The 26,808-nt window shown below is 41.8% G+C and overlaps 1 protein-coding gene across 25 annotated transcripts in view; it reads right to left on the bottom strand.

Annotated features, from left to right (window-relative positions):
- The window catches only part of LOC110509489 (spectrin alpha chain, non-erythrocytic 1), a 62,453-nt gene extending 35,894 nt beyond the window's left edge, over nucleotides 1-26,559 (bottom strand). For 13 of the 25 annotated variants that reach the window (XM_036967737.2, XM_036967739.2, XM_036967738.2 and 10 more), the window contains exons 1-2: nucleotides 18,543-18,916; nucleotides 296-535 (exon numbers count right to left, since the gene is read on the bottom strand). In XM_036967737.2, coding sequence (XP_036823632.2) covers nucleotides 296-535; nucleotides 18,543-18,629 — 327 coding nt within the window. In that variant the 5' untranslated portion in view covers nucleotides 18,630-18,916. Of the gene's footprint in view, nucleotides 1-295; nucleotides 536-18,542; nucleotides 18,917-25,909; nucleotides 26,022-26,261 lie in introns of those variants that run through there. The other 12 variants (XM_036967741.2, XM_090227312.1, XM_090227314.1 and 9 more) reach the window with 2 other exon arrangements.
- Between the last annotated feature and the right edge of the window lie 249 nt (nucleotides 26,560-26,808).

Raw genomic sequence — 26,808 nt, 5'->3', positions numbered from 1 at the left:
GCACAAAGACTAGTGGATAGGACAGACATACCTGGCCAAGGGTCACAGTAAAGAGGGTTTTATGACATACTGATAATTCTGTGTGTGTGGTTTTATGGGCACGCTGTTTCGTTTTGAATGGCCACTGGCAAGCCTTAAAGCCAGTAAATTCACAACAAGTGGCTTGTGCGTCATAAAGGCCAATCAAATCAGGATCTTTACTTCAGTATTCACTTTCTATGCCCTGCTTACAGCTCCACCCAAGTCATCATTTATTTTATTAGCCTCAACTGGCTTCCTATCCATCTGCACTGACCTGGAGGTTGGTGGGGTCCTTGTAGTTCTCATCGGAGGCGATCTGCAGCTTCTCCTGGATCCACTTCTCCAGCTCATCGGCATCGCGGCGGAAGAACTGGAAACGGTAGGAGTCCTCCAGCTTCTGCCTGCGCACACCCGACAGCTCCTTGAAGCGCCGGTAGCGATCCAACACCTGCTGCCGGCGCTCCTGGATGTCATCGGCAGACTCCAGCACTTTCACCCCACTGGTATCCATTCTCTGATGACAGAAATACAGGGGTAAATTAGGATTTAGAAAGTTTTATAATATTACAGGAGTAGCCCATTGTTATCCATAGAAAATAGAATTACTGATGGGCTTTGCCTGTTCTAGTAATTATATTTCCGTTGTAGGCCAATCATTATTACTACTTTCTATTTGCAACAATGTTTCAGCTGGAACCTTTGTTTTCTAGTTGTCAACATTAATAGTTCCTACAATTGGGATGAGTGGATGAGAATGTTAAGATGGCTGCTGGCAAATGCATGAGTGTATGAACAAGATGGCTGCTACCATTTGTCCATCTCTTTGAATAGAACAAAAATAAAAATGGTCCAACTGAGACTGCCATGGTTACGCTAGCATGATCACATTGAGTATTACTTATTTTAATTTACCCCTTTTTCACCCCAATTTCGTGGTATCAAATTGGTAGTTACAGTCTTGTCCCATCTCTGCAACTCCCGTACGGACTCAGGAGAGGCGAAGGTCGAAAGCCATGCGTCCTCAGAAACTCAACCCAGCCTGCTTCTTGACACAATGCCCGCTTAACCCGGAAGCCAGCCGCACCAACGTGTCGGAGGAAACACTGGCGGCCGTGTCAGCATGCACTGTGCCCGGGCCACCACAGGAGTTACTAGAGCGCGATGGGACAGGAACATCCCTGCCAGCCAAACTCTCCCCTAACCCGGACGACGCTGGGCCAATTGTGCGCTGCCCCATGGGTCTCCCGATCGCGGCCGGCTACAACAGAGCCTGGACCCGAACCAGGATCTCTAGTGGCACAGCTAGCACTGCGCCACTCAGGAGGCCCACATTGAGTATTTCTACTTGCCCATCATCCGATTTCTCTCATCATTAGGCTTTTAAAAACACAAGAGCTCGTAGACACACAATACATGTGGAGACCTTCCAAAAGGGGTTCCAAATATTACACAGGGCAGTTCATTCTTTTATCTTTCCCTGGGGACAATTGAACACAGTGCAGCACATTATGGATCGCTACTCACCACACAAGAACGGATCTAGAGGATATACCATGTAACTTTGTGGAAGAGAACCAGACAAGGCTAACTATGCTATGAATTAACAAAAACTCCCCAGTGAAGTAGCCAGCTCCTCTCAAGCAGCTAAGACGACAAGAATGTCATGGGGGGAGGGGAAATAGGCAGAAATTCCACACAGCTCTGAACAAACAGAGACCAGGCTCCCATGCACAATAGGACTGCTGCTGTCAGCCCACACAGTGGCCCTCACACCCTGCCTATACACCCCAAACCCAACCCATCCAACCATACACCAGGGGAGAGTGGAGGCCTGTAGGGAGATGAGTAGGGTGAGGTCAACAGACAGGGTCAGTGTCACCCACCCTGTATTCTTGTCCCCCAGCCTGGATAGCAAAGAGGGGCTGTTAGAGGACCACACTCTGGGTGGCTGTTACTCAGTTGCTGCAAGGCAGGCATACCCCAAATGCTTCCTCTCACACATGAATGAGAATGTGGGGGGTGGGCTACACATATGGTCCTATTTAAGGAGTGTGTGTGTGTGTGTGTAACACCACAAATTCCTGAATTACCATCCAACGATTTAGGCCTTTGTGGCTGATGTAACAGTGAACTGTATCATCTACATTGCATTCAAAATGGCGAGTTGGACCATTTTCCATCACTGAATATTTTAAATAGACAACATTTTGCACGTGAGGCCTCCAACCATGAGAACGACTAAGATTTTCACACAAAACTATAAAGTACCAGTCTAAAGTTGACACACCTTCTCATTCAAGGTATTTTTTAAAACTATTTTCTACATTGTAGAATAATAGCAAAGACATCAAAACTATGAAATAACACATGGAATCATGTAGTAAACAAAAAAAAAGTTATTTAAAGTAGCCACCCTTTGCCTTGATGACAGCTTTGCACACTCTTGGCATTCTCTCAACCAGCTTCATGACAGTCACCTGGAAGGCTTTTCCAACAGTCTTGAAGAAGTTCCCACACATGTTGAGCATTTGCATCTGCTATTCCTTCACTCTGCGGTTCAACTCATTCAACCCATCTCAATTGGGTTGAGGTCAGGTGATTGTGGAGGCCATGCCATCTGATGCAGCACTCCATCACTCTCCTTCTTGGTCAAATAGCCCTTACACAGCCTGGGGGTGTGTTGGGTCAATGTCTTGTTGAAAAATAAATGATAGTGGGACTAAGCCCAAACCAGACGGGATGGCGTATCGCTACAGAATGCTGTGGTAGCCATGCTGGTTAAGTGTGCCTTGAATTAAAAAATAATAATAATAATCACTGACAGTGTCACCAGCAAAGCACCCCCACACCTCCTCCATGCTTCAGTGGGAACCACACATGCGGAGATAATCCGTTCACCTACTCTGCGTCTCACAAAGACATGGCGGTTGGAACCGAAAATCTTACATTTGGACCAAAAGGACAGATTTCCATTGGTCTAATGTCCATTGCTCGTGTTTCTTGGCCCAAGCAAGTCTCTTCTTCTTATTGATGTCCTTTAGTAGTGGCGTCTTTGCAGAAATTCGACCATGAAAGCCTGATTCATGCAGTCTCCTCTGAACAGTTTACGTTGAGTTGTGTATGTTACTTGAACTCTGCGAAACATTTATTTGGGCTGGCAACTCTAATGAAGTTATCCTCTGCAGCAGAAATAACTCTGGGTCTTCCTTTCCTGTGGCGGTCCTCATGAGAGCCAGTTTCATCATAGTGTTTGATGGTTTTTGCAACTGCACTTGAAGAAACTTTCAAAGTTCTTGACATTTTCCGGATTGTCTGACCTTCGCATCTTAAAGTAATGATGGACTGTCGCATAATATGGACTTGGTCTTTTACCAAATAGGGCTATCTTCTGTATACCAAACCTACCTTTTCACAACACAACTGAATCAAACGCATTAAGAAGGAAAAAAATACACAAATTAACTTAAGGCACACCTGTTAATTGAAATGCATCTCAGGTGACTATGTCATGAAGCTGGTTGAGAGAATGCCAAGAGTGTTCAAAGCTGTCATCAAGGCAAAGAGTGGCTACTTAGAAGAATATCAAATATATATATATTTTTTTTACTTCTAATGGATAGGGGGCAGTATTTTCACATCCGGATGAAAAGCATCCGGTTACTCAGGCCGAGAAGCTAGGATATGCATATTATTGGTAGATTTGGATAGAAAACACTCTGACGTTTCTGAAACTGTTAAAATAATGTCTGAGTATAACATAACGGATTTGGCAGGCGAAACCCCGAGCACAAACCATCCAGGGGAGAAAAAAAAATTGGAGGTCATAGTATTTCCCAATGGTTTTCTATGGGAAGCCCTATTTAATAGGAACCTGTTGCAGTTCCTATGGCTTCCACTAGATGTCAACAGTCTTTAGTAATTGGTAGATGTTTTTCTTTTGAGAAATGAAGAGGCTGTTCTTTGTAAGTGTCACTCCATGTGGACTCTACTGTTTGGTGACTGTGAACTGGAACGCGCTTCACGTTTTTATCCGGTATTGGAAACAGTTTATCCCATCTTAAATTTTAGCGATTATCTTTGTTTTAAGATACCCGAGGTTGGATTAGGAACATTGTTTGAAATGTTTGGACCAAGTTTACAGGTAACTTAGATACTTTGTAGTCATGTTGGGCGAGTTGGAACCGGTGTATTTCGGAATCAAACGCGTCAAATAAAATGAACATTTTGGGGATATAAAGAAGAACATTATCAAACGAAAGGACCATTTGTGATGTGTCTGGGACATTTTGGAATGCCTTACCTTTGAAGATCTTCAAAGGTAAGGCATTTATTATATTGTTATTTCTGACTTTTGTGTCGCCAACTGCCTGGTTGAAAATTATTTGTGTTTTTATGCGGGGTGCTGTCCTCAGATAATCGCATGGTCTGCTTTCACCGTAAAGCCTTTTTGAAATTTGACACAGCGGCTGAATTAACAAGAAGTTAAGCTTTATTTTGATGTATTACACTTGTATTTTCATGAATCTTGAATATTGATTTAGTTTGAATTTGGCGCTCTGCAATTTCACTGGATGTTGTCAAATCAATCCCGCTAAAGGGATTGGCGCACGAAGGGATCACTAACAGATTAACACTTTTTTGTTATTTCCATCACTATTATTCTACAATGTACACATTTTTACTATTTAAGAAAAACCCTTGAATGAGTAGGTGTCTCAACTTTTGACTGGTACTGTAAATTCAAATTAATTCTATGTCGCCCCAGCCCTAAATCTGGAGTCTTTCTCAGGGCAGCGTTACCTACACTGTGGCTTATCAGGTCACTGTGACCTCTGATACACCCTGACCAGGCCATGGTGGAGGGAGGCCAGTCCAGCTGAACACCATAGCTAGAAAACTCACAGCCCCTTCATCTCAGGTCAGGAATGTGTGAGCATGAGTCTCTCACCCAGTTCCAACAGACCATCTCATACCGCTTTCATACACTGGCTTAAGACCTTGTCAAAATAAATTGTCTTAACCATTTTACTTCCAACTTGTTCAAGTGCTTCCATAATTAAATATATAGACATGGTGTCTCACAACAGACATGGATAAGACAATGTGATATGATGAAAATGAACAGAATTCAGTGAAACGTGAATCCTAATTATTTTCAGTAAGTAGGGACAGAACATTGATCTGTCAGTGAACACCATGAGCAAAGGGAAACACACACAGAGAGACAGAAACAAAATATCACTGACAGTCAATCAGTCAAATGGGGACAGGGGACTGCTAGACCAGATGAGAGGCCCACTGTTAGAGTACAGCTCCCATTCAGACTGAGAGAAAGAGGGATGAGAAAGAGATGGAAGGTGAAAGAGTGAAATGGTCCCTATCTGACAGTAGGATTAGTGGTGTCAGCAGTATGGTGGCTTTCCATTCAGACAGAGAGAAAAAGGGATGAGAAAGAGATGGAAGGTGAAAGAGTGAAATGGTCCCTATCTGACAGTAGGATTAGTGGTGTCAGCAGTATGGTGGCATTCCATTCAGCAGATCCAGGAGACACTGCCTGGTCTGGTCCACAAAGGGGCTTCTGGGCTGGCTGGCTCTCCTCAACACGCAACAGACCAGGCCTGATTCCATTTCTCCCAAAACAACCTCCATCCTTCACACCATTAAGCTAACCCACGGAGGAGACACCACCAGCGCTAACATAGGAAACTGGTGAGTGTTCTGAATAGCTCTTGGGAGTACATGGCCACTGCCATCGAAACAAACACAGCTACATAGAGATAGAAATGGCAGAAATAACGGACTAGATTGTGAAAAACAACACGAGTCAGGCTGTCTGACTAAGCTGATTACTAGCCTCTCTACATTGGCCCAAAAAGCAACCGACTATTTGATATCCCCCTAAACATCCCCTAACACCAGTCCCAATTCACCGACGGCTTAAATCATCCCAGAATTTAGCTAACCGAGACACGTTCTGCTCTGATATCTGCCTGAGTATAAATGCACACACTTTCTTGCCTAGTCTGCTACCTGGGCTGGGGGACAGCTCTCTGGACCAATGAGAAAACAGTCTTTGGAACATGTCTTTGGGGCACCGGCCTCTCCTGGGAGAGACTGTGCTGCTCTTTGACACAATGCGCCAAAGTTATTGTAGAAGGAGTGACAACAACATCTGTAAAATTTGCTGCTTTGGTGTAAACTTGAAATCACACAACCTGCAAAGAGTTTGGCCTCTTTGACGAGTGGCTTAAAAGTCAATTTAATCTGTGTGCAGTTCCAAGTGTCAAGTAAATGGCTACATTACAGACCAAAATACATTTGGTAGTATTTATCAAATTACATTAATTAACTTGTGGTTGTACAGGTTGTATCTTCGACCGCCAGAAGGGCCTCTAGCACAGTGCTTCTGCAATAGCAGATAGCACTCGACTCCGAATGGTGTGAATGGTAGATAACACCAACCTCCTCCATCTACCACCTCCCTCTCTATGACACTTTCCCTCCTTCACCTCCCACACACACACACCACTACTAAACAGCAGAGCGGAAGACTTCCTAGAAGCTCACTGTTTATGTAACCCTTGCTCTCTCTCCAACAAGCACATTCAATTTTAGTGTTAAGAGGAGACTGAGAAACACCATGCACAAATTCCATCCGCAAGGCGATAGGTCAGTCAAAGTCCAACCACCTGATTTCTAAACAGTGCAAGCAGCAATAAAAATAAAAAACGCTCCATGATGGTTAACACCTAACAGTGTTTAGGACTGGCCTACTGTACACATACAGAGGTTGTTTCTTGAGGTAGTGGACCCACATCCTGTTGTGGTGAGGCCACTAAACACACTGTACTAGACCACATGAAGGATGGATCGTCTTGCTAACTATAGGCCTTGATAGCAGGTGAGATGTATGGGTTAAATACTGACCCTGGTAGCTGGCTAAATTGCCACTTCAGTACCAAGTTCATAGGACATCTTTTGAAAAACAAAGACATTATGTCAGTACTCAAGCACAGGCCGGCACACTTGAAGCGTTATGTAATCTTAGCTGTTTCAAGGTTCTCTAGAAGACTCATCGTTCCCTCACGTCCCCCCCTTCAGTCATTTTAGCAGAGGTGCATTCAACTTGTGTGTTTTTCAATGCAAATCTAATTTTATTTGTCACATGCGCCAAATACAACAGGTGTAGGTAGACCTTAGAGTGAAATGCTTACAAGCCCTTAACCAACAATGCAGTTAAGAAAATATTCACTAAATGAACTAAAGTTAAAATAATAACGAGGCTATATACAGGGGGTACCGGTACCGAGTAAATGTGCAGGGGGACAGGTTAGTCGAGGTAATTTGTTCATGTAGGTAGGGGTAAAGTGACTATGCATAGATAATAAACAGTGAGTAGCAGCAGTGTACATGTAGGTAGGGGTAAAGTGACTATGCATAGACAATAAACAGTGAGTAGCAGCAGTGTACATGTAGGTAGGGGTAAAGTGACTATGCATAGATAATAAACAGTGAGAAGCAGCAGTGTTCATGTAGGTAGGGGTAAAGTGACTATGCATAGATATTAAACAGTGAGAAGCAGCAGTGTTCATGTAGGTAGGGGTAAAGTGACTATGCATAGATAATAAACAGTGAGTAGCAGCAGTGTACATGTAGGTAGGGGTAAAGTGACTATGCATAGATAATAAACAGTGAGAAGCAGCAGTGTACATGTAGGTAGGGGTAAAGTGACTATGCATAGATATTAAACAGTGAGAAGCAGCAGTGTACATGTAGGTAGGGGTAAAGTGACTATGCATAGATAATAAACAGTGAGAAGCAGCAGTGTACATGTAGGTAGGGGTAAAGTGACTATGCATAGATATTAAACAGTGAGAAGCAGCAGTGTACATGTAGGTAGGGGTAAAGTGACTATGCATAGATAATAAACAGTGAGTAGCAGCAGTGTTCATGTAGGTAGGGGTAAAGTGACTATGCATAGATATTAAACAGTGAGTAGCAGCAGTGTTCATGTAGGTAGGGGTAAAGTGACTATGCATAGATAATAAACAGTGAGAAGCAGCAGTGTACATGTAGGTAGGGGTAAAGTGACTATGCATAGATATTAAACAGTGAGAAGCAGCAGTGTTCATGTAGGTAGGGGTAAAGTGACTATGCATAGATAATAAACAGTGAGAAGCAGCAGTGTACATGTAGGTAGGGGTAAAGTGACTATGCATAGATATTAAACAGTGAGAAGCAGCAGTGTACATGTAGGTAGGGGTAAAGTGACTATGCATAGATATTAAACAGTGAGTAGCAGCAGTGTTCATGTAGGTAGGGGTAAAGTGACTATGCATAGATATTAAACAGTGAGAAGCAGCAGTGTTCATGTAGGTAGGGGTAAAGTGACTATGCATAGATATTAAACAGTGAGTAGCAGCAGTGTTCATGTAGGTAGGGGTAAAATGACTATGCATAGATAATAAACAGTAAGAAGCAGCAGTGTACATGTAGGTAGGGGTAAAGTGACTATGCATAGATTATAAACAGTGAGTAGCAGCAGTGTACATGTAGGTAGGGGTAAAGTGACTATGCATAGATATTAAACAGTGAGTAGCAGCAGTGTACATGTAGGTAGGGGTAAAGTGACTATGCATAGATAATAAACAGTGAGAAGCAGCAGTGTACATGTAGGTAGGGGTAAAGTGACTATGCATAGATAATAAACAGTGAGAAGCAGCAGTGTACATGTAGGTAGGGGTAAAGTGACTATGCATAGATATTAAACAGTGAGTAGCAGCAGTGTACATGTAGGTAGGGGTAAAGTGACTATGCATAGATATTAAACAGTGAGTAGCAGCAGTGTACATGTAGGTAGGGGTAAAGTGACTATGCATAGATAATAAACAGTGAGTAGCAGCAGTGTACATGTAGGTAGGGGTAAAGTGACTATGCATAGATATTAAACAGTGAGAAGCAGCAGTGTTCATGTAGGTAGGGGTAAAGTGACTATGCATAGATATTAAACAGTGAGAAGCAGCAGTGTTCATGTAGGTAGGGGTAAAGTGACTATGCATAGATAATAAACAGTGAGAAGCAGCAGTGTTCATGTAGGTAGGGGTAAAGTGACTATGCATAGATATTAAACAGTGAGAAGCAGCAGTGTTCATGTAGGTAGGGGTAAAGTGACTATGCATAGATATTAAACAGTGAGAAGCAGCAGTGTACATGTAGGTAGGGGTAAAGTGACTATGCATAGATAATAAACAGTGAGAAGCAGCAGTGTTCATGTAGGTAGGGGTAAAGTGACTATGCATAGATAATAAACAGTGAGTAGCAGCAGTGTACATGTAGGTAGGGGTAAAGTGACTATGCATAGATAATAAACAGTGAGTAGCAGCAGTGTACATGTAGGTAGGGGTAAAGTGACTATGCATAGATAATAAACAGTGAGTAGCAGCAGTGTTCATGTAGGTAGGGGTAAAGTGACTATGCATAGATAATAAACAGTGAGAAGCAGCAGTGTACATGTAGGTAGGGGTAAAGTGACTATGCATAGATAATAAACAGTGAGAAGCAGCAGTGTTCATGTAGGTAGGGGTAAAGTGACTATGCATAGATATTAAACAGTGAGAAGCAGCAGTGTACATGTAGGTAGGGGTAAAGTGACTATGCATAGATAATAAACAGTGAGAAGCAGCAGTGTTCATGTAGGTAGGGGTAAAGTGACTATGCATAGATAATAAACAGTGAGTAGCAGCAGTGTACATGTAGGTAGGGGTAAAGTGACTATGCATAGATAATAAACAGTGAGTAGCAGCAGTGTACATGTAGGTAGGGGTAAAGTGACTATGCATAGATAATAAACAGTGAGTAGCAGCAGTGTTCATGTAGGTAGGGGTAAAGTGACTATGCATAGATAATAAACAGTGAGTAGCAGCAGTGTACATGTAGGTAGGGGTAAAGTGACTATGCATAGATATTAAACAGTGAGAAGCAGCAGTGTTCATGTAGGTAGGGGTAAAGTGACTATGCATAGATAATAAACAGTGAGTAGCAGCAGTGTACATGTAGGTAGGGGTAAAGTGACTATGCATAGATAATAAACAGTGAGAAGCAGCAGTGTACATGTAGGTAGGGGTAAAGTGACTATGCATAGATATTAAACAGTGAGTAGCAGCAGTGTTCATGTAGGTAGGGGTAAAGTGACTATGCATAGATAATAAACAGTGAGAAGCAGCAGTGTACATGTAGGTAGGGGTAAAGTGACTATGCATAGATAATAAACAGTGAGTAGCAGCAGTGTACATGTAGGTAGGGGTAAAGTGACTATGCATAGATATTAAACAGTGAGAAGCAGCAGTGTACATGTAGGTAGGGGTAAAGTGACTATGCATAGATATTAAACAGTGAGAAGCAGCAGTGTTCATGTAGGTAGGGGTAAAGTGACTATGCATAGATAATAAACAGTGAGTAGCAGCAGTGTACATGTAGGTAGGGGTAAAGTGACTATGCATAGATAATAAACAGTGAGAAGCAGCAGTGTACATGTAGGTAGGGGTAAAGTGACTATGCATAGATATTAAACAGTGAGTAGCAGCAGTGTTCATGTAGGTAGGGGTAAAGTGACTATGCATAGATAATAAACAGTGAGAAGCAGCAGTGTACATGTAGGTAGGGGTAAAGTGACTATGCATAGATAATAAACAGTGAGTAGCAGCAGTGTACATGTAGGTAGGGGTAAAGTGACTATGCATAGATATTAAACAGTGAGTAGCAGCAGTGTTCATGTAGGTAGGGGTAAAGTGACTATGCATAGATATTAAACAGTGAGTAGCAGCAGTGTACATGTAGGTAGGGGTAAAGTGACTATGCATAGATAATAAACAGTGAGAAGCAGCAGTGTACATGTAGGTAGGGGTAAAGTGACTATGCATAGATAATAAACAGTGAGTAGCAGCAGTGTACATGTAGGTAGGGGTAAAGTGACTATGCATAGATAATAAACAGTGAGTAGCAGCAGTGTACATGTAGGTAGGGGTAAAGTGACTATGCATAGATATTAAACAGTGAGTAGCAGCAGTGTACATGTAGGTAGGGGTAAAGTGACTATGCATAGATATTAAACAGTGAGAAGCAGCAGTGTTCATGTAGGTAGGGGTAAAGTGACTATGCATAGATAATAAACAGTGAGAAGCAGCAGTGTACATGTAGGTAGGGGTAAAGTGACTATGCATAGATATTAAACAGTGAGTAGCAGCAGTGTACATGTAGGTAGGGGTAAAGTGACTATGCATAGATATTAAACAGTGAGTAGCAGCAGTGTACATGTAGGTAGGGGTAAAGTGACTATGCATAGATAATAAACAGTGAGAAGCAGCAGTGTACATGTAGGTAGGGGTAAAGTGACTATGCATAGATAATAAACAGTGAGTAGCAGCAGTGTACATGTAGGTAGGGGTAAAGTGACTATGCATAGATAATAAACAGTGAGAAGCAGCAGTGTACATGTAGGTAGGGGTAAAGTGACTATGCATAGATATTAAACAGTGAGTAGCAGCAGTGTACATGTAGGTAGGGGTAAAGTGACTATGCATAGATATTAAACAGTGAGAAGCAGCAGTGTTCATGTAGGTAGGGGTAAAGTGACTATGCATAGATATTAAACAGTGAGAAGCAGCAGTGTACATGTAGGTAGGGGTAAAGTGACTATGCATAGATATTAAACAGTGAGTAGCAGCAGTGTACATGTAGGTAGGGGTAAAGTGACTATGCATAGATATTAAACAGTGAGAAGCAGCAGTGTACATGTAGGTAGGGGTAAAGTGACTATGCATAGATAATAAACAGTGAGAAGCAGCAGTGTAAAAACAATGCAAATACTTCAGATGGCCATTTGATTCATTGTTCAGCAGTCTTATGACTTGGGGGGGGTAGAAGCTGTTAAGGAGCCTTTTGGACCGAGACTTGGTGCTCCGGTACCACTTGCCGAGCGGTAGCAGAGAGAACAGTCTGACTTGGGTGACTGGAGTCTTTGACAATTTTTTGGGGCCTTCCTCTGACACCTCCTAGTATAGAGATCTTACTGGGAGGAAGCTTAGCCCCAGCGATGTACTGGGCTGTACACACTACCCTACGCAGCGCCTTACGGTCGGATGCCAAAGAGTTGCCATACCAGGCGGTGATGCAACCAGTCAGAATGCTCTTGATGGTGCAGCTGTAGCACTTTGAGGATCTTGGGACCCATGCCAAATATTTTCTGTCTCCTCGTGCCCTCTAAAGGACCGTCTTGGTGTGTTTGGACTAGAGGTCGACCAATTATGATTTTTTTTTCAACGCCGATACCGATTATTGGAGGACCAAAAAAGGCCGATACCGATTAATCTGCCATTTTTTTACAAATGTATTTGTAATAATGACAAGTACAACAATACTGAATGAACACTTATTTTAACTTAATATAATACATAAATAAAATCAATTTAGCCTCAAGTAAATAATGAAACATGGTCAATTTCGTTTAAATAATGCAAAAACAAAGTGTTGGAGAAGAAAGTAAAAGTGCAATATGTGCCATGTAAGAAAGCTAACGTTTCAGTTCCTTGCTCAGAACATGAGAACATATGAAAGCTGGTGGTTCCTTTTAACATGAGTCTTCAATATTAACTAGTGATTATGATAGATTTTTTTTTATAAGATAAATTTAATGCTAGCTAGCAACTTACCTTGGCTTACTGCATTCGCGTCTCCTTGTGGAGCGCAACGAGAGAGAGGCAGGTCGTTATTGCGTTATTGACTAGTTAACTGTAAGGTTGCAAGATTGGCTCCCCGAGCTGACAAGGTGAAAATCTGTCGTTCTGCCCCTGAACAAGGCAGTTAAGCCACCGTTCCTAGGCCATTATTGAAAATAAGAATGTGTTCTTAACTGACTTGCCTAGTTAAATATAGGTATAAAAAAATAAAATTGCCAAATCGCCGCCCAAAAATACCGATTTACGGTTGTTATGAAAACTTGAAATCGGCCCTAATTAAATCAGCCATTCCGATTAAATCGGTCGACCTCTAGTTTGGACCATGATAGTTTGTTGGACACCAAGGAACTTGAAACTCTCGACCCGCTCCACTACAGCCCCGTCAATGTGAGTGGGGGCGTGTTCGGCCCTACTTTTCCTGTAGTTCACGATCAACTTCTTTGTCTTGCTCACATTGAGGGAGAGGTTGTTGTCCTGGCACCACACTGCCAGGTCTCTGACCTCCTTCCCTAGAGGCTGTCTTATCGTTGTCGGTGATCAGGCCTACCACCGTTGTGTCGTCAGCAAACTTGACAGTTTTGGAGTCGTGCTTGGTCACGCAGTCATGGGTGAACAGGGAGTACAGGGCACTCGTGTCACTGGGCAGCTCCTTGCTGGTTTTCTTTGTAGTCAGTAATAGTTTGCAAGGCCTGCCACATCCGACGAGCACCAGAGCAAGTGTAGTAGGATTCAATCTTAGTTCTGTATTGACGCTTTCCCTGTTTGGCGGTTAATTTGAGGGCATAGCGGGATTTCTTATAAGTGTCCAGATTAGTCCCCCACTCCTTGAAAGAGACAGCTCTAGCCTTTAGCTCAGTACGGATGTTGCCTGTAATCCATGGCTTCTGGTTGGGATGTGTACATTTGGTCACTGTGGGGACGACATCGTCAATGTACTTCTTGATGAAGCCGGTGACTGAGGTGGTATACTCCTCAAAGCAATTGGATGAATCCTGGAACATATTCCAGTCTGTGCAAGCAAAACAGTTCTGTAACGTAGCATCCGCGTCATCTGACCACTTCCGTATTGAGGGAGTCACTGGTACGTCCTGCTTTAGTTTTTGCTTGTAAGCAGGAATCAAGAGGATAGAATTATGGTCAGATATGCCAAATGGAGGGCAAGGGAGAGCTTTGTACGCGTCTGTGTGTGAAATAAGCACGTTGCGGCCCCTGTATCTCAGTCTATTCTTAATGCAAATGACGGGGATTTGGGCCTGGTCCGGAAGCAACAGTATATCCTTCACGTCAGACTCATTAAAGAAAGAAATCTTTGTCCAGTTCGAGGTGAGTAGTCGCTGTTCTGATATCCAGAAGCTATTTTCAGTCATAAGAGACAGTAGCAGAAACACAAAATAAGTGTAAAGAATACAGAATACAGTTAAGATACAGAAAAAATATATTAAAAAAATAGCACAATTGGTTAGGAGCCCCTGAAACGGCAGCCATTCACTCCGACGCCTGAATGAAGGGAATCAACATTATCCTAAACGAATAGCCTATTATTTTGCTATTCCTGACAATATTTACTCAAAAGCAAATATTTTCACATAGTTACTGTCTGCCATAGCTCTTCGTCACTGAAGTAACCACTTGTAATCACCACACACACTACCTTTTCAGACATAGCTAATGTTATGAAGGCATATTATATAAAATATATGATCGGCAGGCTTAAACAGCTTGCTGAATAGGGGTTAGGGTAAGGACAAGATGGTGGAATGGGCTATATCTGGTCTAGAGTGATATGATATTTCTCCTAGTAATGGAGGACAGGAGACAAGGAAGGAGCAAGTCTCCAAATGAGGTTTGGCTATTATCTCTGTATTATAGAGATGTCTGGGCCTCTCGAGTGGCGCAGCAGTCTAATGCAGTGCTAGAGGAGTCACTACAGACCCGGGTTTGATCCCAGGCTTTGTCACAGCCGGCCACGGCCAGGAGACACATGAGGCAGCACACAATTGGCCCAGCATCGTCCGGGTCCGGGGAGGGTTTGGCCTGTCCGGGATGTCCTTGTCCCATCACGCTCTAGCAAATTCTTGTGGCGGGCCGGGCGCATGCACACTAACTTCGGTCGCCAGATGTACGGTGTTTCTTCCGAGACATTGGTGCGGCTGGCTTCCGGGTTAAGCGAGCAATGTTTCAAGAAGCAGTGTTTCGGATGATGCATGACTCTCGACCTTCGCCTCTCCTGAATCTGTACGAGAGTTGCAGCGATGAGACAAGTCTAACTACTAATTGTGTATCACAAAATTGGGGAAAAAAGGGGTCAAAAATAATAATTATTAAAAAAAATAAGAGTCTCATATTCCCACCACGGCAGCGATGCTTTGACAATACAGTATCTATTCCCACCCTCTCACAATTTTAAAATCAGGTCTTTCTCATAAAGATATGCCACAGATTCCATTCGAGGAGGCCAGAGATATTTTTAGAGCCCTGTGTGGCTCCCATCGCTGCCCAAGTGTGCAGAGAGAAATCGCTCTACGGAGAGAGAATGCAAAATGTGGGTGGGTGGGAGTGAATGAGAAGGAGGGGAGGCGAGGGGTATCAATTTGCTCCATTAGAATTACTGCCACGCATAGTACCACGACCTAGATAATTCATTTTAGCGCTGCGAAGTCCTCGCTTGCTTCCTGGCATAAATTAATTAATTTTGATTTGATGGAGAACAAATAAGGATTCTACCGAGGAGGAAAAAAAGTTGTTTTCACAGTTTCACTCTGACATCCCTACCTTATATGTTCAAATTTCCACAGGCAAGTGAGAAAAACTTGAGTACCAGCTTATGGAAAAGCTTTTTTTTTATTTATTCTTGACCATGTATGACTGACTTGTCCAAATGATTAGGCTACAGAATGAGATAAAAATAAATAAAAAAGAGAATGAGGAATGAAGTTAAGCTTGGGTGTAACCTTGAGAATAAACAGTCCAACACAAGAACCCTTGCCAAATGAACTCCATTCGGTAGAGTACTCTATCCTAAAGGCCTAGTCTCATTCCCAAAGGGAGTCCTGAGAGACAGTGGAAAACCGATGAAGTCACATAACAGCCCCTTCCTGGTTCCCATGGAAACATAGCTTCTCACTAACATATGCCATACTGGGAGGATGCTGGCCGGAAGTATTTATAAGGAAACGGCAGGGCGCTCCCACAGTACAGGCAGAGTTTCTAAACCCAAAGGCGCAACTTCGCGAGCTGTCCAAGAATGCTTGCAAAGCAGACTCGGCAGACTTGGGGTTTTGCAAGCCAATGGGTGAAGTGAAAAATGTGTCCTTAGTTAACTTTCTCAACATCTAAATACAAAACCTAAAAATTGGTAGCTGAAACCGTCATTACTACAACCTTGTGAAAGTGACCAACACGTTTTCATTAAAAACAACTTTACATCAAAAGGAGTGCCTTTGATTTGAAGTCTTTCAAAAGCACAGTTCAGCATGACACGATCGTTAGATCTGATAACATGTTTCTGCGAATGAGCTAACATTGCCATGACATCACTTACAAGCATGATCAGGAATTTCTATCGGAGAAGGAGATTCTGCCCATCTTCATACTGTATCATCTTTGGTACATTCCATATGATTTCAATCACTTTGACTACACCCATCTTAAATCTGAACGAAACCTTCCATACAAGTTTGCCCATGTTAGAAGTGGTCAGAAAGGGACTTTTTGGACCTGGATGCCAAAACAAGGTGCTCAAAGTAAACCCATTTTGCATTCCACACCCTAACACGAGACAGCCATGTCTTCATCACTGAAAAATATAAACGGTTTAGTGTAATGTCATTTGAAAGCTTACAAAGGTTGTCAAACTGATTTATTGAGAAAACTGTTTGCTTTAAAAATGTGTTTTTTGCTTAGACTCTATTTTACATTATCTGAGGTGTTTGTGCCTGCCATCGGTTGAGACACAGCACACTTCAATACAGGGTGTCGTGTTTTGGCTGATAAATATTTACATTTTAGTCATTCAGCAATGCTCTTATCCAGAGCGACTTACAATTAGTGCATTTATCCTAAGATATGATTGTGACGTTGTCTCACCTAGCTATGTACATTTTATTTAATCGCCCATGAGAGTTATTTAAGTTACTAATCAAATCGGTAAGGTTTCAGACGTTTTCGAAAGATGGGCAGGGACTCCACTGTCCCGACTAACTTTAAGGGGAAAGTTTGTTCCACCATTGTACTAAAACGTGAATAAAGTTGACATTTCAACTTTCAAATGGTACCACAAAGATGGTTGCAGGTCCACACAAACAATTTTGACTTGAGTGGGAATATCCACTGTTAAATGGAACTGTCAATCTTCCATAGGAAACCTATTGAATCATAGAAATACAGATAATAGAATAGACATACCCATTCAAGTTGACATTCGACGGTGGGTGGACCGGCAGCCATTTTACTGGTAGTAATTGCATGTTGAAGATTCAACTAAATGTAAATGTCAAAATGGTGTAACCAGCTACATTGCAGGGTTCTGAAGGGTTAAGTCCATTCTATGATTTAAATGACACCCTGCATTTTTAGATAGACATTAAGACATTAACCTAAAAACCTAATGTAAATTTCTTCATTACATTTTCGAGAAATTATAGAATAGTTTGACAACCATGTTTGTAAGCTTTCAAATGATATCAAACTCAACCGTTTATCTTTTTCAGTGATGAACACATTGGAAGTATCATGGAAGGGTGGGGTACGCAAAATTGGTCAACTTTGAGCACCTCTATCTCCTGAATGCATCATGAATTGTAACTTCATTACCACTTTTACTATGGGCAAATATGGCAAATCAAAAGGGGTGCGGTCAGAAAGTTGAAATCATATAGAACGATACACAGTCCAGACGCATGTGCAAAGAGGAAAAGCAGCGCAGCAGAAAGGAAAAGGATATGGGCCCAACAATGCTTCAGTTCCCTTCCCTCGAGTGAACCTTGACCTCTTACAGCTCGCTCAGAGTCCTGGCCAATCGACACCATGCCCAGGGGGGATTCAAATTCATTCGCAAACCCACCATCCACTGTTAAAACTATCTACAAGACTGAGATTAGGCTACATGACAAAATATTGAGCTCTATTGTTAATCTTTCTTCCACAAATCATCACAAAAACAGTCATACAAGTCCCAAATAATACTCTGGAACATTACCAAGACAATCATGTCTGGATTAGGCTAAATCAAAATGGCTGTCATCCAGTCAATGACACATTGGAAAGCCTGTGTCAAAACATTTGACATCTGTGGAGGTTTACCATGCCAAATGCAAACCTGACTCTCTTGCATGTATTATTTTTCATAAATAATGGTCAGTGCCATTAATTTCATCCAGCTCAGTTCAAGTAACACAAACCCTCGGTTTCATGAACACAACCACACACAAATCTAGTCGCACAACGCATGCAGTACACAGGCCTGAATTCAGTGATTCAATTACCATGGAGTCCAGTTAAAACCAATCAAATTTACCAAAGAACCCAGTCCTTCAAGACAAAAAATAAATGTCTTACACACAAACAACGCATGCCGGAATTCAGTGACTAATTACCATGAAAATAAACTTAAATTAGATTAACAGTCCACCATATCCAGCTACTCAATTGAAATTCTCAAAATGAGAAGACATAGGCTAACCAGCAAACTGAAACCCAACGTTAGTTATAATCAGTGAGTCAAGGTGTTCTAGGCTCCTTATCCAGAGCCTTGTCTGTCCAACTGTCTTTGCTATGTCCTATCAGTACCTGAGGAGAGGTGGTGGCCAAAGTCTCCCTAGGCAGACGACTTGTCTCCCGCTGTTGCCCTAGGTCTTGGATTTCAATGGTGGCCATGAAGCCAGCAGCAGTCACTCCGGTCTCGGCTCCCGATACAAATCTCAACTGATAAAGGAAGAATGAGAAACTAAACGCCTCTTATTCTCTCTCTCTCTCTCACTCTTCCGCTCTCTGCAGAGCAGACAGACGCATTGCCCCTGCAGTGGCTCGGCCGTGTCGGGAGCAAGCCAAGATAACGCCCAGCCCTTGCGTCTTTCCCTCTCCCTCCCGCCCTCTCTCCTCATGGCGCCTCCTTTCTCTCAAACAGTCCGCCTGACTACTCTCAGCATTCTAGAAACTTCGATGAACACCCCAGCACACCCTTCTGATAGGAAAACAAACAGCAATGCACACACCACGCAGACACACATAGTAGTGACACACGTTAACTTCAGTTTTGTTTTAATAAACTGGGACATGATGACAGGTGTCTGTGCTGGCTAAAGTCAACAACAGTGAGCACACGCCACAGTTTCACGTCAGATCAATGGGTTATTTTCAATCATTCAAAAATAGATCATTCAATTAACATAACTTGACATTATGACAAAGACAATTGTGATGCATTAGAATAATATGAATTCAGTCACATGACAAAGTGTCCGTTATTTGCTTTGTGTCGAGTGTGCATGCCCAAAGTGTAGGGTGAGTTAGGACAGCCAGCAGCCTGACAGGACAGAGGCCAGGGTAACAGCATTGTCATGACAACCAGAAAAGGGAGACTCCTCAGTGTGTGGAGTATGGGGGGGATAATTAGATAGGCTTAAAGGGGAAGGCAACCTGAGACCAGTTCATATGCCGTTAGGCTACACAAAATTGACAAACTGAACAGAACATAGACTGCTGACAGTATAACTAAGTAAGAGTGGAATGTATTGTCATGCAAAAGACTGCCGGTCTCATGGTAATTGACCGTTAATTAACATCTCCAGGCCTCCATGCATACAAGCCACTGATGCGCACCTTTGGAAAATCTACATTTAACAAAGTCTAATAAGTCAATTTAATATACATCCATTATTTATTTTAGTCCGGTCTAAAGAAACATGATATGAAGAAAATGTATTTCCGAATAACAGAATGTGTTGGCCTACCGTATGTTATCTGGCTATGTTCCATGCCACAGGCTTGTTCATTTAACAGACAAGATATGCTTACAAGTCCTGTGCCATTATTTTATATACATTTCATAGTAAGAAGAATATAACTAAACTTTGCTGAATGAAATAGAACGGATATTTTTACCATTCCGGAGTGAGTGCGCATATGAAGTGGCTATGCTGAGCATAAAATGGATTATTTACTATGTTTAAAGAGTTATTTGGCAACTTTAGTTGCGAATGATACAAACCTTATAATGTCTTAGAAATCAAAACATATCATGGGCTAAATGATGCGACTACAGGCAATTGATGAGTTGAGAAAGTCGCAATAAAAGCTTGCCTCAGGCTGCACAGCTGTTCTCTCAAGTGATCATATTTTCACGCATCAGACCATTCTCAATTTAATCTCGTCTTTACTAATATGTCAAATTTGTTTAGATTTAGAATGGCCCATTATCAAATGGTCAGTAAGAGCGGCAGGGAAAAAAGACGTCATCTGTATGCACTCGAATAGAGAATGGTTGCTGCCCGACGGTCCGTTTTTTAACGATGCCTGGTAGGATACTTTGGTTTTATAGCGGAGCTGTGCTTAATATGAGCACCTGAGAACTAAAATATGAACACACTTATTACACTCCATGCATCAACCACTGTTTGAGGAGCATGCTCTCGCTGCACGACAGGTGATATACCGCCCTAACTCCATATGCCATGAGCTCTCCAACCCTGTTCCTGGAGCTACCCAGTGGTTCATTTTGGAAACCAAATGAAATCTGGTCGGGAACGTTGATAGTAACATGTTTTCACAATGAAAAATATCACTAAACTGTTGACAGCCCCTCTGCACACTCGAGAAAGGAATAAAGGAGAGAGAGGAGATGGAAACGCATGGTGGTGAGACATTATGTTTAGCTAAAAGGTAAATTGCCACCTAATTAATTATGAAAATATATTTTTTCAATCCCTATTACTATGCAACTCAAAATCAAATTTACTATAATTGTAGGCTACCTGTAAGCCTCCAATCACAATCAATGAACCAACAGCATCACCTAGGGATATAGGTTCTCTCCTAGATATACATTTTGGAGCATAGCATAAGGTAACCAGTCCATCCAGTATGCGTAATACAGTCCACACTGAAAAAGGTGTTTACTCAAATTTGTAAAAATGTTAGAGTATAGGCTAAACCAATTATGTACCAAAGATATCGAAAATCAGTTTCATGTTTTTCTGCCATGTGTGATATGCGGTAGGATATGTACAGTCGTGGCCAAAAGTTTTGAGAATGACACAAATATTAATTCAAAGTCTGCTGCCTCAGTTTGTATGAATACAATTTGCATATACTCCAGAATGTTATGAAGAGTGATCAGATGAATTGCAATTAATTGCAAAGTCCCTCCTTGCCATGCAAATTAACTGAATCCCCAAAAAAATCATTTCCACTGCATTTCAGCCCTGCCACAAAAGGACCAGCTGACATCATGTCAGTGATTCTCTCGTTAACACAGGTGTGAGTGTTGATGAGGACAAGGCTGGAGATCACTCTGTCATGCTGATTGAGTTTGAATAACAGACTGGAAGCTTCAAAAGGAGGGTGGTGCTTGCAATCATTGTTCTTCCTCTGTCAATCATGATTAACTGCAAGGAAACACGTGCAGTCATCATTGCTTTGCACAAAAAGGGCTTCACAGGTAAGGATATTGTTGCCAGTAAGATTTGACCTAAATCAACCATTTATCAGATCATCAAGAACTTCAAGGAGAGCAGTTCAATTGTTGTAAAGGTTTCAGGGTGCCCAAGAAAGTCCAGCAAGCGCCAGGACCGTCTCCTAAAGTTGATTCAGCTGCAGGATCGGGGCACCACCAGTACAGAGCTTGCTCAGGAATAGCAGCAGGTGGGTGTGAGTGCATCTGCACGCACAGTGAGACTAAGACTTTTGGATGATGGCCTGGTGTCAAGAAGGGCAGCAAATAAGCCACCTCTCTATAGGAAAAACATCAGGGACAGACTGATATTCTGCAAAAGGTACAGGGATTGGACTGCTGAGGACTGGGGTAAAGTCATTTTCTATGATGAATCGCATTTCCGATTTGTTTGGGGCATCCGGAAAAAAGCTTGTCCGGAGAAGACAAGGTGAGCGCTACCATCAGTCCTGTGTCATGCCAACAGTAAAGCATCCTGAGACCATTCATGTGTGGGGTTGCTTCTCAACCAAGGGAGTGGGCTCACTCACAAACTTGCCTGAGAACACAGCCATGAATAAAGAATGGTACCAACACATCCTCCAAGAGCAACTTCTCCCAACCATCCAGGAACAGTTTGGTGATGAATAATGCCTTTTCCAGCATGATGAAGCCCATTGCCCTAAGGCAAAAGTGATAACTAAGTGGCTCTGGGAACAAAACATCAATATTTTAGGTCCATGACCAGGAAACTCCCCAGACCTTAATACCATTGAGAACTTGTGGTCAATCCTCAAGAGTTGGGTGGACAAACAAAAACCAAATTCTGAAACTCCAAGCATTGATTATGCAAGAATGGGCTGCCATCAGTCAGGATGTGGCCCAGAAGTTAATTGACAGCATGCCAGGGCGGATTGCAGAGGTCTTGAAAAAGAAGGGTCCACACTGCAAATATTGACTCTTTGCATCAACTTCATGTAGTTGTCAATAAAAGCCTTTGACACTTTATGAAATGCTTGTAATTATACGTCAGTATTCCACAGTAACATCTGACAAATATCTAAAGACACTGAAGCAGCAAACTTTGTGGAAATTAATATTTGTGTCATTCTCAAAACTTTTGGTCACGACTGTATTGTAAAAGGCATAGTCATAATTACGTTTTTATCCCCCCCAGGCTTAGGCTCATAAGCCTATGCATTAGCTCTGTGTATGGTGTTTTGAATGAATCACCACATTAGAAATCGCTGTCTGTTGTGTTAGGCTTTGAAACATCCACAACCATGTTTTACACTCAGTTTCAACCTGCTGTTGAACTTTTCAAATTGATCACCACATTGTGAGTTTTAAAAGCAGGATACTGTTTTGATAATTGTTTCATGTAGTTATCGATTTAATTTGCATTGATGTTAGAGTGGTTAGAGGGATAGAGCCCTGAGTACCAGGCCATTAGGACCTGATGGTCATTAGCAAGTTGAGTACTACCAAAGTATGTCCAGAGTGCATAAAAGGGAGATTACTATGACTCAACGGTCACGTGGAGTTTTACTGCGGTCATGACTCATGACTGCCGATGTGGTGGTAATACAGTCACTGCAACAGCCCTACTCATTCCCTCTGATGACACCAGTGATGACCTCAACCTTGTTTTTGATCCCATCAAGAATGCAAAACAAAAACACATACACCAGCAAGAATGTAAAACACAGACATGCCAGGAGGAACTTCAGTGTTTAAAAGTCTTATGGTTGGAGCAGTTTAATGTCAAGCCACACCCAAACTGTCAACCTTCAATAGAAACACAATGTGCATCAGCTATGAAGGGAAGTGGGTGGTGGTGGGTCGATGGGCTTAGAAAATACCCATTTCTGTTTATTAAAGCCCAACCAGTGACCGATGGTTGGGCTTTTTTTCTTTCACTGAAAGAATAAATGTTTTGTTTTCGAAATGATAATTTCCAGATTTGACCATATTAATGACCAAATGCTTGTATTTCTGTGTTTATTATATTATAATTAAGTCTTTGATTTGATATTTGATAGAGCAGTCTGACTGAGCGGTGGGTGGTAGGCAGGAGCACGCTCGTAAGCATTCATTCAAACAGCAATTTACTGCGTTTTCCAGCAGCTCTTAACAATGCTTGATGCACAGCTCTGTTTATGACTTCAAGCCTATCAACTCCCGAGATTAGGCTGGAAATACTAAAGTGCCTATAAGAACATCCAATAGTCAAAGGTATATGAAATACAAATGGTATAGTGAGAAATAGTCCTATAATAACTACAACCTAAAACTTCTTAACTGGGAATATTGAAGAACTGGGAATACTGAACCACCAGCTTTCATATATTCTCATGTTCTGAGCAAGGAACTTAAATTTGGCTTTTTTTACATGGCACATATTGCACTTTTACTTTCTTCTCCAATACTGTGTTTTTGCATTATTTAAACCAAATTGAACATGTGTCATTATTTATTTGAGACTAAATAGATCTAATTTATGTATTATATCAAGTTAAAATCATAATCGGTGCTTGGTTCCCAAGTTTCTAAACCATCTTTGGTATAGTGTCGCCATAATATTTGAATTGAAAATGTGTGATCATAACCTTTTAGGATATGTTAGCGATCTGCAGTAGACGTCCTAAATGCCCCCAAGCCTTCAGATGTGAGATAAACAGTGCACTTGCACTGCATTTCTAGGCTATGGATGTGAACTTTATCATTTCCAAACGTTTGTCTGTTTTATGCTGCTTTGCGATCTATTAACATCAAGGGTTACATTAAATAGCCATAATATTTTTTACTGGTGCATTTGGCAATATTCAATTCATACACACAAAACATTTGAACAAAAGCATTCACTGTGTACGTTAATACACGTAGGCCCTTCATATATAGGCTATGTGTAGCACTTCATTCAATTTATCAAATCAGTTATTGTTCTCTTGCTCAAACCATGAGCAACACCTGCCAAACTCAGACATTTCTCTGAAAACACAGGGATGTCGATTCACATGGGACGAGTATTATCAGAGGACCTTGGAGTTCACCAAACAGTAGGTTACTCTGGCTGGAACTGTTACTCTCCTGCCATGTACAAATTACTGACATGGCTGATTCGGACGGGAATAAAATTACAGATGTGGCGTTTTGTGCATATAATTGCATTATCCGACGACCCCCAGAAAAACAAATTCCGTCCAAATAGGGTTTAAGGCAAGGGCGGTTTCCTTGTCTCTGCTGCCACTACATCCGCCGCATTGTTCTCAATCCCAATATGCTGGCTAATTTTGCTATTATGCACATTGCAACATAGGGAAAGGCGCCAATTCTATGGCGCACCGAAGATTGTTTCAGAACCATGGACAGCAACAATATCCAACGCGGGAGAAAGCACATGTTATAAAATAATATTCGATTTATTAGTGTTGCACAATTATTTTCCCATAATATAACCAAAAACAATTTCAGTATCACATGTCTTAGAGTGATGGACTGTGCCATCCCCGTGGCCTACACAATGGATTATTAGTCCACTGAGACTGTCGCAAAACAGACAGGTGTCTTGTACACCATGAAAAATAAATAAATATGGCTGCTCAACTAAACAAATCTCGGCCGACCAACAGCCTATCGACCAAACAATCGACCAGTTGACTAAATGGAGTCAGCCCTAAACATGATCTAGTCTAATTGTGGCACGTTTCAACAATTTTTCCCATTAGCATCAGTTTCAATGGGGACTTTTATTTTGAAGGCGACCCACCATTCCACTATTGTTGCTAATGTTATTCACAACACACCGGTAATTTGTTCAATGGCATTCCACCAAATATATTTAAGTAATAAAGCCCGAGATGGCTAAGGGCTGTTCTTATGCACGAAGCAACTCGAAATGCCTGGACACAGCCCTTAGCCGTGGTATTTGGCCATATATCACAAACCCTGGGGTGGCTTATTGCTATTATAAACTGGTTACCAATGTAATTAGAGCCGTAAAAATAAATGGTTTGGCATACCCATGGTATATGGTCTGATATTGGCATACCCGTGGTATATGGTCTGATATACCACGGCTGTCAGCCAATCAGCATTCAGGGCTCGACCCTCCCAGTTTATAATGGTGGTTCGAGCCCTGAATGCTGATTGACTGACAGATGTGATATATCACGGGTATGACAAAACATGTATTTTTACTGCTCTAATTAAGTTGGTATCCAGTTTATAATATCAATATGGGACCTGGGAGGAGTAAATGGCCAATATACTCACCGTTGCCTCGTGCTTAAGAAAAGCCGTTAGCCGTGGTTTATTGGCCATATACCACACCCCCTCGGGGGGCCTTACTGATTCAATAACTAACCCTTCTTACCAGTTCTGTCTGTGATGCCACTATCATATTGCGGTGATGCCGGGCGGGTCCTTCGGCTATGGCCGACAACAGAATATTTAATGTACCATGTTTTAAAATGGGCCATTAATTTATAAAGATTTAATAGCTTACCTCTACTGTGCAGTGAGCTTGGGTAGCCTTCTAGAACTGGATCGAAAACGGGGCCAAACTCCCGGAATGAAATAGCTGTCGCGCTTTTTGAACCACCGTCTCGTCAGCAACACTAAGACAGAGCACGGAATTTCGAAAATGTTAAAAATAAAAGTTTCCCAAGTCATAGTAGAAGTATCATTACCTGTATTTATTCATGATATGGAAAATTGTGTAAACATGAACAACGATTCATATTTGTTCATATTTAATTGACATTTACATTAAATGTGGGTTTTAAAACACGTTCCAAGGTAAAATACTGTATATGTCCCCAATACAATACACTCTATATGAAAAACACTGGATTTACCAAACACCTTCATAATATTGAGTTGCTCTATGCTTCCAACAGCGGTGTCAAGTTGGTTGGATGTCCTTGGGGTAATGGATCATTGTAATACAATTTTATTTGATTCACCACGGACTAGCAGAATCGTTTTTCTTCTTTCACGACTCTGACGAGCCTGCCGTGGATGATATACGGCTCCATTGGGAACAGGCACCGACTGTTTGAATGTTAAATGACGAGACAGAGGCATTGATGCGAGTAACCAGTCTTGTTCAGTACATGACAACACCTCCGGGTATCTCAAGCACCCCGGTAAAACACAAGAGTTGCAGTAATTAACATTTACCAACAGATGGCATCACTGTGCCATCTTACACCCATAACATCTTCCATTTAATAAAATAGGACAGGAGGTGTCAATTCACTAACAAAACAAACCTAGTAATAATTTCCAACATGAACAGTTTAGTTTATTTAAAAAAAACATTTTTCAGGTAACAACAACACATTTTGATATTCTCTTCACTTTTATCTCTGTCAACAATCCCTGATGGGAAACCTACAGATT

Source organism: Oncorhynchus mykiss, chromosome 29 (assembly GCF_057628025.1).
Source record: "Oncorhynchus mykiss isolate SJ-2025 chromosome 29, ASM5762802v1, whole genome shotgun sequence".
In the NCBI taxonomy this organism is placed as follows: domain Eukaryota; kingdom Metazoa; phylum Chordata; class Actinopteri; order Salmoniformes; family Salmonidae; genus Oncorhynchus; species Oncorhynchus mykiss.
This window is presented reverse-complemented; position numbering and strand designations above follow the sequence as displayed.